General features: G+C 41.2%; 1 protein-coding gene across 1 annotated transcript in view; it reads right to left on the bottom strand.

The window, feature by feature from the left end:
* The window catches only part of DNAH5 (dynein axonemal heavy chain 5), a 237,582-nt gene extending 226,656 nt beyond the window's left edge, over positions 1-10,926 (bottom strand). Inside the window, exons 1-4 of the mRNA XM_053599003.1 lie at positions 10,821-10,926; positions 10,141-10,273; positions 8,627-8,756; positions 5,060-5,144 (exon numbers count right to left, since the gene is read on the bottom strand). Coding sequence (XP_053454978.1) covers positions 5,060-5,144; positions 8,627-8,756; positions 10,141-10,273; positions 10,821-10,926 — 454 coding nt within the window. The remainder of the gene's footprint in view (positions 1-5,059; positions 5,145-8,626; positions 8,757-10,140; positions 10,274-10,820) is intronic.
* Between the last annotated feature and the right edge of the window lie 1,934 nt (positions 10,927-12,860).

Here is a 12,860-nt window from a genome sequence, read left to right as displayed (position 1 = left end):
ACAAAGATATAAGAGATTTAAATGAGACCCTAGAACAACTATGCTTGATAGACGCATATAGAATACTCCACCCCAAAGATAAAGAATATACATTCTTCTCATCACCCCATGGAACATTCTCCAAAATTGATCATATCCTGGGACACAAAACAAATATCAACAGAATCAAAAGAATTGAAATTTTACCTTGTATCTTTTCAGACCAGAAGGCACTAAAGGTGGAACTCAACTCTAACAAAAATGCTCGACCCCACCCAAAGGCATGGAAATTAAACAATCTTCTGTTGAATAACAGATGGGTGAAGGAAGAAATAAAACAGGAAATCATTAACTTCCTTGAGCATAACAACAATGAAGACACAAGCTACCAAAACCTGTGGGATACTGCAAAAGCAGTTTTGAGAGGAAAATTCATCGCTTTAGATGCCTACATTCGAAAAACAGAAAGAGAGCACATCAACAATCTCACAAGAGATCTTATGGAATTGGAAAAAGAAGAACAATCTAAGCCTAAACTCAGTAGAAGAAAAGAAATATCCAAAATCAAATCAGAGATCAATGAAATTGAAAACAAAAGAATCATTCAGAATATTAATGAAACAAGGAGATGGTTTCTTGAAAAAATAAATAAAATAGATAAACCATTGGCCAGACTAACTAGAAATAGAAAAGTAAAATCTCTAGTAACCTCAATCAGAAACGATAAAGGGGAAATAACAACTGATCCCACAGAGATACAAGAGATCATCTCTGAATACTAACAGAAACTCTATGCCCAGAAATTGGACAATGTGAAGGAAATGGATCAATATTTGGAATCACACTCTCTCCCTAGACTTAGCCAGGAAGAAATAGAGATCCTGAACAGACCAATTTCAAGCACTGAGATCAAAGAAACAATAAAAAAGCTTCCAACCAAAAAATGCCCTGGTCCAGATGGCTTCACTCCAGAATTCTATCAAACCTTCAAGGAAGAGCTTATTCCTGTACTGCAGAAATTATTCCAAAAAACTGAGGAAGAAGGAATCTTCCCCAACACATTCTATGAAGCAAACATCACCCTGATACCAAAACCAGGAAAAGACCCAAACAAAAAGGAGATTTTCAGACCAATCTCACTCATGAATATAGATGGAAAAATTCTCAACAAAATCCTAGCCAATACATTACAGCTTATCATCAAAAAAGTCATTCATCATGATCAGGTAGGCTTCATCCCAGGGATGCAAGGCTGGTTTAACATACGCAAGTCCATAAACGTTATCCACCATATTAACAGAGGCAAAAATAAAGATCACATGATCCTCTCAATAGATGCAGAAAAAGCATTTGATAAAATCCAGCATCCTTTTCTAATTAGAACACTGAAGAGTATAGGCATAGGTGGCACATTTCTAAAACTGATTGAAGATATCTATGACAAACCCACAGCCAATATTTTACTGAATGGAGTAAAACTGAAAGCTTTTCCTCTTAGAACTGGAACCAGACTAAGTTGTCCTCTGTCACCTTTACTATTCAACATAGTGCTGGAAGTTCTAGCCAATACAATTAGGCAAGACAAGGAAATAAAGGGAATCCAAATGGGAGCAGAGGAGGTCAAACTCTCCCTCTTTGCTGACGACATGATCTTATACTTAGAGAACCCCAAAGACTCAACCACAAGACTCCTAGAAGTCATCAAAAAATACAGTCATGTTTCAGGATATAAAATCAATGTCCACAAGTCAGTAGCCTTTGTGTACACCAATAACAGTCAAGATGAGAAGCTAATTAAGGACACAACTCCCTTCACCATAGTTTCAAAGAAAATGAAATACCTAGGAATATACCTAACGAAGGAGGTGAAGGACCTCTATAAAGAAAACTATGAACTCCTCAGAAAGGAAATAGCAGAAGATATTAACAAATAGAAGAACATACCATGCTCATGGATGGGAAGAATCAACATTGTTAAAATGTCTATACTTCCCAAAGCAATCTACCTATTCATTGCCATTCCTATCAAAGTACCTACATCGTACTTTCAAGATTTGGAAAAAATGATTCTGTGTTTTGTATGGAACCAGAAAAAACCCCGTATAGCTAAGGCAGTTCTTAGTAACAAAAATAAAGCTGGGGGCATCAGCATACCAGATTTTAGTCTGTACTACAAAGCCATAGTGCTCAAGACAGCATGGTACTGGCACAAAAACAGAGACATAGACACTTGGAATCGAATTGAAAACCAAGAAATGAAACTAACATCTTACAACCACCTAATCTTCGATAAACCAAACAAGAACATACCTTGGGGGAAAGACTCCCTATTCAATAAATGGTCTTGGGAGAACTGGATGTCTACATGTAAAAGACTGAAACTGGACCCACACCTTTCCCTACTCACAAAAATTGATTCAAGATGGATAAAGGACTTAAATTTAAGGCATGAAACAATAAAAATCCTCAAAGAAAGCATAGGAAAAACACTGGAAGATATTGGCCTGGGGGAAGACTTCATGAAGAAGACTGCCATGGCAATTGCAACAACAACAAAAATAAACAAATGGGACTTCATTAAACTGAAAAGCTTCTGTACAGCTAAGGAGACAATAACCAAAGCAAAGAGACAACCCACACAATGGGAAAGGATATTTGCATATTTTCAATCAGATAAAAGCTTGATAACCAGGATCTATAGCGAACTCAAATTAATCCACATGAAAAAAGCCAACAATCCCTTATATCAATGGGCAAGAGACATGAATAGAACTTTCTCTAAAGACGACAGACGAATGGCTAACAAACACATGAAAAAATGTTCATCATCTCTATATATTAGAGAAATGCAAATCAAAATATCCCTGAGATATCATCTAACCCCAGTGAGAATGGCCCACATCACAAAATCTCAAAACTGCAGATGCTGGCGTGGATGTGGAGAGAAGGGAACACTTTTACACTGCTGGTGGGACTGCAAACTAGTACAACCTTTCTGGAAGGAAGTATGGAGAAACCTCAAAGCACTCAACCTAGACCTCCCATTCGATCCTGCAATCCCATTACTGGGCATCTACCCAGAAGGAAAGAAATCCTTTTATCATAAGGACACTTGTACTAGACTGTTTATTGCAGCTCAATTTACAATCGCCAAAATGTGGAAAGAGCCTAAATGCCCACCAACCCAGGAATGGATTAACAAGCTGTGGTATATGTATACCATGGAATACTATTCAGCTATTTAAAAAAATGGAGACTTTACATCCTTCGTATTAACCTGGATGGAAGTGGAAGACATTATTCTTAGTAAAGCATCACAAAAATGGAGAAGCATGAATCCTATGTACTCAATCTTGATATGAGGACAATTAATGACAATTAAGTTTATGGGGGGGGGAAGCAGAAAGAGGGATGGAGGGAGGAGGGTGGGGCCTTAGTGTGTGTCACACTTTATGGGGGCAAGACATGATTGCAAGAGGGACTTTACCTAACAATTGCAATCAGTGTAACTGGCTTATTGTACCCTCAATGAATCCCCAACAATAAAAAAAAAAATTAAAAAAAAAATCCTATTTTCAAAGAACATTTTAAGGCACAGGAAAAATAATTATTCTGTATGGTTAAATTAAAATAAAAATCAGGATCCAAAAAAAAAGAAAAAAGCCAACAATCCCTTATATCAATGGGCAAGAGACATGAATAGAACTTTCTCTAAAGACGACAGACGAATGGCTAACAAACACATGAAAAAATGTTCATCATCTCTATATATTAGAGAAATGCAAATCAAAACATCCCTGAGATATCATCTAACCCCAGTGAGAATGGCCCACATCACAAAATCTCAAAACTGCAGATGCTGGCGTGGATGTGGAGAGAAGGGAACACTTTTACACTGCTGGTGGGACTGCAAACTAGTACAACCTTTCTGGAAGGAAGTATGGAGAAACCTCAAAGCACTCAACCTAGACCTCCCATTCGATCCTGCAATCCCATTACTGGGCATCTACCCAGAAGGAAAAAAATCCTTTTATCATAAGGACACTTGTACTAGACTGTTTATTGCAGCTCAATTTACAATCGCCAAAATGTGGAAAAAGCCTAAATGCCCACCAACCCAGGAATGGATTAACAAGCTGTGGTATATGTATACCATGGAATACTATTCAGCCATTAAAAAAAATGGAGACTTTACATTCTTCGTATTAACCTGGATGGACGTGGAAGATATTATTCTTAGTAAAGCATCACAAGAATGGAGAAGCATGAATCTATGTACTCAATCTTGATATGAGGACAATTAATGACGATTAAGGTTATGGGGGGGGAGCAGAAAGAGGGATGGAGGGAGGGGGGTGGGGCCTTAGTGTGTGTCACACTTTATGGGGGCAGGACATGATTGCAAGAGGGACTTTACCTAACAATTGCAATCAGGGTAACTGGCTTATTGTACCCTCAATGAATGCCCAACAATAAAAAAAAAAAAAAAGTTACATTAATCCACTTAAAAGCAGAACAGGATATGCCAACCAAATCCATAGAAAGATTGGCACTTTTTTTTTTAACTGAAAATGATGAAATTGTGATTTGATATTACTCATTTAAAACAGAGTCAGTAGAAAATAAACCTAATGTGATGTTTAACTGAAAAAAAATCACATTATACTCACTGGGGATAATTCCTGTGTTAAAAAGAAATAATGCTTGTACAGAGAAAGAAATGCCATTAGAAGATCTAGAACATAATTCCACAGGAGGAACTAGACTATAAGAAGAGGAAGCCTCTAGACATCCCACACTTTATTATTCCCTTATTGTCAGCACAGCCTAACAAGGAAAATAAAATATCCCTAATAAAGTCAGAAGAACCAGGCTAAATCCCATTATCAGTCCTGTATCCTTGTGATGAAGACAGAACCTCCCTCCACCCCCCAGCACGGTCCCACCCCACCCATGGTTCCCCGTGTTGTCACCCTGCACAGGTGGAAGAGGGCAGTTCTCATGGTGGTTTTCTTCTGCAAGCCACCCTCGCGTAACCTAACAACGCGTTTCCGGGTAATGGCACATGAAATTTAGATACCTGTTTCTGCTACCTCCACATCCTGATAGTAAAACATGAGGTGACGGAGACCTCCAGCTGCAAAAAGTTGATCGATTCTTTCAATCTGGGGAGGAAAAAAAGGCAAGGTAACGACTTTTGTCCTAAATCAGTAGCTGTACTCAAAGTCAACCTTGTCGGTATAAAAAAGTGAAATTACTATCATCTTTCTTCTTCAAACAAGACTACGTCAAATGCATGTTTCATAGAAGGGAGCACTGCCTTCAACGTAAAATGTCTCACCTTGGCAGATTCCATTCAAAAATGTAATTTGATCAATCACAGAAATATTTGCTACATATGCACATTTGACAAGGGACTGTCCCTCCGTTTTTTGTTAATATGAGCTAACGCGTTGAGCTGTTGAAGGCAGATATAAATGTAGATGAATGTTTCGTTTTCAGTCAACAGCGGATCAGAAGGAGAGAATAAACCTTCTTAAAATTCAGTCTAACATACCAGAGATAATTAATATGAAATTGCAATAATCCCTCAAAACTGCCAGGAGAGCATGTCTGACTCCAAATGCTCCCTCCAGTAGCCGCCTGCAACTTAGTCCCACTCACAAGCATCCAAGTACAGAGGTCTGACAACTGCCTGCTACCAAAAGAAGTGCTTCTTTTAAACAGTCTCAGTTTGAAATTCATGAGAAGACCCAGGGTGAAATCTCCACACCCATTAGAACGGCTACCATTACACTTTTACACTGCTGGTGGGACTGCAAACTAGTACAACCTTTCTGGAAGGAAGTATGGAGAAACCTCAAAGCACTCAAGCTAGACCTCCCATTTGATCCTGCAATCCCATTACTGGGCATCTACCCAGAAGGAAAAAAATCCTTTTATCATAAGGACACTTGTACTTGACTGTTTATTGCAGCTCAATTTACAATCACCAAAATGTAGAAACAGCCTAAATGCCCACCAACCCAGAAATGGATTAACAAGCTGTGGTATATGTATACCATGGAATACTATTCAGCCATTAAAAAAAATGGAGACTTTACATCCTTCGTATTAACCTGGATGGACGTGGAAGACATTATTCTTAGTAAAGCATCACAAGAATGGAGAAGCATGAATCCTATGTACTCAATTCTGATATGAGGACAATTAATGACAATAAGGTTATGGGGGGGGAGGAAAAGCAGAAAGAGGGATGGAGGGAGGGGGGTGGGGCCTTGGTGTGTGTCACACTTTATGGGGACAAGGCATGATTGCAAGAGGGACTTTGCCTAACAATTGCCATCAGTGTAACCTGGCTTATTGTACCCTCAATAAATCCCCAACAATAAAAAAAAAAAAAAAAAGGCAAAACACAGCCAGTGTTGGTAAGGATGGGGAGAAACTGGACCTTTGTGCACTGTTGGTGGAAATGAAAAATGGGGCAGCTGCTGCAGAAAACAATATAGGAGGTTCTTCAGAACATAACAAAATGGAATTTCCACAAGATCCAGCCATTCCACTCCTGCGTGTACAGGCCAAAGAATTGAAAGCAGGGTCTCAAAGAGATATTTGTGCACCTACGTTCACATCACTGCTCACGACAGCTTCTACAGAAGCTAGAAGCCGGGGTGAATGGATAAGTGACATGCAGTCTCCATATGCAAAGAAATATCATTCAGCCTTAATGAGGAGGGACATTTTCAATATGAGTGAACCCTGAAAACCAGACGCTAAGTGAAATGAGCCAATCACAGAAAGACAAATGCTGCAGGACCCCATGGACATGAGGCAGCTGGAGCAGCCAAGCTCCTAGCCAGGAGGTCCTGGTGGTTGCCAGGGCCTGGAGGGAAGGGGAACTGGGGAGTTGCTGTTAAGTATTTCTGTTTGGAAGGTAAAAAAATAAATAAATAAACAAATAAATTAATGGAGTTCTGCAGATCCATTGCACTGCAAAGCGAATGTATTTAACATATCAAACTGCACACTTCAAATGGTTAAGGTGGTAAATTGTGTGTTATGTGTATTATACAACCTAAAATAATTTTTTAAAAAGGTAAAATCTAGCCTGAAATTTTAAGTGTGACAATAAGGCCCCCCCACCTCCATTTCCACCACACTACAGACAAAATGTTGAACTATTGCACAAGGAGAAGTAGGTGGCTCTGTTTTCTTTCTTACTTTTCCTTAATTGAGGATGCCACAGGCTGAGCAGGAGGGACCCGTCCAGCCAGGATGGGACCTGTCATTCCATCACAGCCGGGAATGACCCTCGCTCCCTCTAGCCCTGCCTGAGAGCATGAGCCAGTGCTTTCTTGGAACCTCTAGGTTCTGACTTTCCTGCATCCTGAACTTGAATAGCAGTTTAGCCTGGGATTCCTACAGATCCAAACTTTTGCCCATGGATTCCACCTGCACGGTCCCAAATCTGGATGCCTAAATTGGAAAGCAGAGTGGCATCTAGCATTTCAAATCTTGAGCTGTCTCCCCAAAGGACCCTGTCTCCTTCTAAGCCTCCACATTTGGGGAATAATGTTACCTCACTCCAGGTAGGATGAAGATTAAATGAGATCATAAATGAAAAGCACTGAGAACAGAGACTGATACGCCGTAAACGTTCAAATGTTAGCTATGAGGAGAAGGGCAAGGGAAGGACACGTCCTCAGCTCCTACTTGATTCACCCCAGAGTTTACATACTTTAGTGAGATCCACCCTTGATTGTTCCCCTGACTCCTGTTAACCCCACCAGAGGAGCTCAGCTGGAAGGGGTGGAACCGGTAGGTGCTAGAGTTGCGGGTACCGGCCCCTGAGATCCAGGTGGTCACAACTCCTTGCAACTCAGCATTCAGTAACCTTGGGATGGTCTTAAAACAGCCATAGCAGAAGCATTTACTATGCAGGAATCAGCAAATGCTCAAACTAGTGACTCCTCCCTCCACCACCCTACCCAGAGTCATCTGTTAAACATCTACAAGTCAGCCTCCCACCGAAAAGGATTCTCAACACAGTGTGGCACCCTGGCAACAAAAAGGGCTGGCTGGCTTTTTCTAGAGCATAATTAGTTTTCTTTTAATCGTATCATAGAGCTCCTGACATGCCTTGCCCACTGCTCAGGAAATTATATCCGTCCATATCTTGGCCTTCCCCATCCAAAATCAAATCACACCCTGGGTTTTGGAAAGAAATTATGGCAGAAAACGGAAGTCAAGACTAGGATCAAAAAATAAAAAACAAATTCAGCTGCCAAACCAAAGTCAAAGCCAGAAAATCATGGCACAATTTAGTCTCCAATCCTAGAACAAAATAAATGCACACAATTAATCAGCAACTTGAGAAGAGACCCAACCTCAGCTTCCAAAATAGCATGAGAGCCCCTCTTCATTGGCTGTAGAGAGATGCAGACAGACTTGCCATCAGAATCTCAGAATGACAGTTATGGGTTTTCTTGTCTAATATGGAGAACAAGAAAGTCCTAAGCTCATTCTGTCACTACCAGCATGGAGTCAGAATAAAGCCCCGTCCATGTTAAAACAGACACCTGCTGAGGCACAGCATGGAGTCTGTGCCCTCCACCATCAAACCAGTGAGCAGTCGGGTGCGTCCAACCTGATTCCCCTCGAGAATGGCATCCTCCACTTCAGTTTTGCTCAGGTCCAAACAGGAAGCCACAATGGCAAATAGGTAGTCATGCCTGGCGTCCAGAAGAGCCCGCCTGGCTTCCTTCTCTTCCTTCAGTCTTTGCTAAAAGAAAAGAATAAAAATGTTATATGGCAACTGCTGTTCCAAATGGATTCGTCCTATGATAATTTCATACTATTGTTGTTTTTTTCAAATCTTCGGTGTTCAGGGAACAGACAACTTAATGGCACAGTTTGTTATGTACTATCTTCTATTTTTAGAAATAATGTTATTTTTTTCTCTTATGAAAACAAGGTACGCTCGCTGTTTTGAAATTGCATTATACTGAGAAGCCAAAAGAAGAGATAAAAATCATCTGCCATCCAGAAATTATTACTAACATTTTTTCTAAATCTTTACAGACTTATTTCTATGCACATATAAGCATTCATCAGATAAACAAAAAAAAATTCCCTATTTTTATAAACATTTTCCTAAGCCATTAAATATTTCTCCGCACCATCTCCTGTCTTTATTTTTTTGTCTGTAGGTACATGTCTGGTCTCAAGATTAATTTCTGAATACCAGTACTTAACTTTTTAACTATCAGTTGTTAATAATAATAAGGCATTCTTCAAAAATAAATAAATAAGGGGCAGTGCCTGTGGCTCAGTGAGTAGGGCGCCAGCCCCATATGCCGAGGGTGGCGGGTTCAAACCCAGCCCCAGCCAAACTGCAACAAAAAAATAGCCGGGCGTTGTGGCGGGCGCCTGTAGTCCCAGCTGCTCAGGAGGCTGAGGCAGGAGAATCACGTAAGCCCAAGAGCTGGAGGTTGCTGTGAGCCGTGTGACGCCACGGCACTCTACCCGAGGGCAGTACAGTGAGACTCTGTCTCTACAAAAAATAAATAAATAAATAAATAAATAAATAAATAATAATAAGGCATTCTTTATAGAACTGATGTTGACAGTTTGAAGCATCCTTCTTTATGTTCTATGTTGTTATAAACATATACAAATATACACATCTATACTTAAATCCTACCATAAATTTTTTTTGTGCATTTCTCCCATGACAGTGTATCACAGACTTCTTTCCAGTATGTACAGAATATTCCAACTTATGTAATAACTGCAAAATATTTGATACAGATGTACCATAATTTATTCAACTGTTTTGTCATTGGCAAACAGTCATTTTCCAATCTACTTCTCAGAACAAACTCACTATTCTTAATGCCAATCAGTAGCTCCCACTAGGAAGAGGAAACATAGCCCCTCTGAATCCCTTTTTTAATCAAAAAAAACATGTATTAAACCCCGCATACGTGCCAGCACGATAGAGGCTTACACTACCCAGCAACCTTAAGAAAGCTCACAGTCTGGCTGGCAAGTTGAAAGCTGAAAATGTAGATATGACAAATGGCTTAACAGTTGCTACAGAAGCATCAAATGTACAGGTCTCCAAATGCACAAGGCTTTAGGGATCTTCAGAGAAGGTACAAAGAAGAGGCCTCCCCCTGTAGCCTGGGGTGGGAGGACAGGAAAGTTTTCAGAAGGCAGCAGCTTACACCTAAAGTTAAAGGAAGGCTGACCACACTCTGAGGATAGAGGCCTTTCTGCACAGGCAAAAGGCCTAGAGGCATAAGAAAACAGCACATTCTGGAAACCATAAGGCAGTCAGGGTGGCTGAACAGAAAAGGACTAGAAAACATAATAGGAAATGGGGGAAACATCAGATCAGAAAAATATTTTGCAAACAACGTTAGAAAGTTTAAATGTTATCTGAAGTCTATGATCATAAAAATATTTTGCAAACAACATTAGAAAGTTTAAGTGTTATCTGAGGTCTATGGAGAATCCCTGAAAGATGTTTAGTTGTCTGTGGAAAAAGCCATCATTCTGACAGCAGTGTGGAAAGTGGACTGGAGTGATGTGAACCTGGTGGCTTCAGGTGGGCCATGGTGGCATCAAGCGGGCCGTGGTGGCATCAGGGGGCCATGGTGGCATTCCCAGACACCAAGACACACGCCAGGTGAAATCAACACAGCCATGAGGGCACTTGGGGGTGTGTTGCTTTGCGAGGTGAGTCAGTACTCAGAACGACAGTGCTGGACAGATTGGAAATATGGACCTGAGGGTCAAGGGGAAGTTGCGTTGCAGACACAGACATGCACACAGACATATGGGCAGGTTCTCGATCCAGCACAAGGACTGTAGGGCCTGGATCATTCTTGGTGTGAGGGGCAGTCCTGGGTGCTCTGTGGGACTTTTAGCAGCATCCTCCATGTCTAAATGCTAGATGGCAGCAGCCCCACCACCAGGTTGTGAGAATGAAAAATGTCTCCAGGCATTGCCAAATCTCCCCCGTGGGATAAAATTACCCCTCCGTTGGGAACTACCAACGTGATATACACATAGACATAGGAGACACAGATAAACAAGACGGTCAATACAAAAGCTACAATGTGAACAGCATCTTTTGAAGTTGTGCAAAACTATTTCCACAGCACTTTTATCCAGCAGGTGGTATGTGATGCTAAATATTCATTAAATATTGGTTAAGTGATTGCATAAAATTTAAACCATATCTACCAAAAGATATGGAGATAAAAAGACAACAAGGTGAAAAAACTGGAGGACTTCAATATGCCAGAAGCAAGAAGAGAAAGAAGTGAAAAGGGGCTGGCGCCCGCACAACCCAACAAGCCGTGCCCATCCCTGCCAGGGACTCCACCAGAAACCACACAATCCAACGACCCTCGCCCACCAGGCCTCCCCACGCCCACCCCAGCTAGGGACTCTGCCAACAAACACAAGGCCCTGTGCCCAGGCCCAGCGCCCACCGGTCCTCGACCCAACCCAGCCAGGAACTCAGGGAGCCGGGCAACCCACATCCTCCCTCTCATACCCTCCCTGCCTCTGCACCAGCACATCCACCCAGCCAAGGACTCTGGTAACCGTGTGACCTGCGCTCTTCCTCCAGAGCCCTCCCTGCCTATGTGCGGAGCCCTTCTCCTGGCCATAGAATGCTGAAGTCTTGGGCTCTCTATGCCAAAGTCACCAGGCACCAGGTTCCAACAGAACCATGTACACCATACCCCACCCTGTTGCTGGATCTGGGTGTGCCACACTCCAGAGCTACTCCCACAGCTAGAACTCCCTGGCTTGGGCAGTCCCAGAGGAGCTACACAGGGTCACTCCCTACAAAGATCCAATAATAATATAGTGATCCTGTCGGGGTTTAATCTCAGAGAAACACCTCCTTAACTCTGAGGACGGCCAAAGGCAACGGTGAAAACCAATCATGAGGCAGAATCAACAGAAAAACTCTGGCAATATGAATAATCAGAATAGATCAACTCTCCCAAGAGCAACAAGGCAGACACAGTACAAGATCCCATGCATAAACAAATGGCTGAGATGTCAGAAACCGAATTCAGAATAAGCAAATAAGATCAAATTAGAATTCCAACACCAAAAGATGTCTCAAGAATTCAATGAATTCAAAGACCAAATGACCAAAGATTTTGACACATTGAGACAAGAAGTTGCATCCCTCAAAGATCTGAGAAATACAGTAGAATCCCTCAGTAACAGAATGGAGCAAGTAGAAGAAAGGATTTCTGACATTGAAGACAAAGCTTTCGACCGCTCCCAAATTTTCAAAGAGGAAGAGAAATGGAGGGCAAAAACAGATCACTCTCTCAGAGAGCTCTGGGATAATTTGAAGAAAACTAATATTCGTCTTATAGGGATCCCCAAAAATGATGAAGTAGCTTCACAAGGCACAGAGATTCTTCTCCATGAGATTATGAAAGAGAACTTTCCAGAAATGCCAAGAGATTCTGAAATTCAGATAGCAGACAGTTTCAGAACTCAGTTTCAGCACGACTCAACCTGAATGAGACATCCCCCAGACACATCACAATCAATTTCACGAAAGTTAATACCCTGTTTCCCCGAAAATAAGACAGTATCTTATTTTAAGACAGTGTCTTATTTTAAGGTGTGCTGCCAAAGATGCACTAGGTCTTATTTTCAGGGGACATCTTATCTTTCCTGTAAGTAGGTCTTATTTTCGGAGGATGTCTTATTTTCAGGGAAACAGGGTATGAAGGAGAAAATTCTGAAAGCTGCCAGACATAAGAAAACCATCACCTACAAGGGCAAGAATATTAGAATAACTGCAGATCTCTCAGCTGAAACCTTTCAAGCTAGAA

Source organism: Nycticebus coucang, chromosome 1 (assembly GCF_027406575.1).
Source record: "Nycticebus coucang isolate mNycCou1 chromosome 1, mNycCou1.pri, whole genome shotgun sequence".
In the NCBI taxonomy this organism is placed as follows: domain Eukaryota; kingdom Metazoa; phylum Chordata; class Mammalia; order Primates; family Lorisidae; genus Nycticebus; species Nycticebus coucang.
The sequence above is the reverse complement of the archived record's forward strand: the minus strand, read 5'-3'. Positions and strand labels throughout refer to the sequence as shown.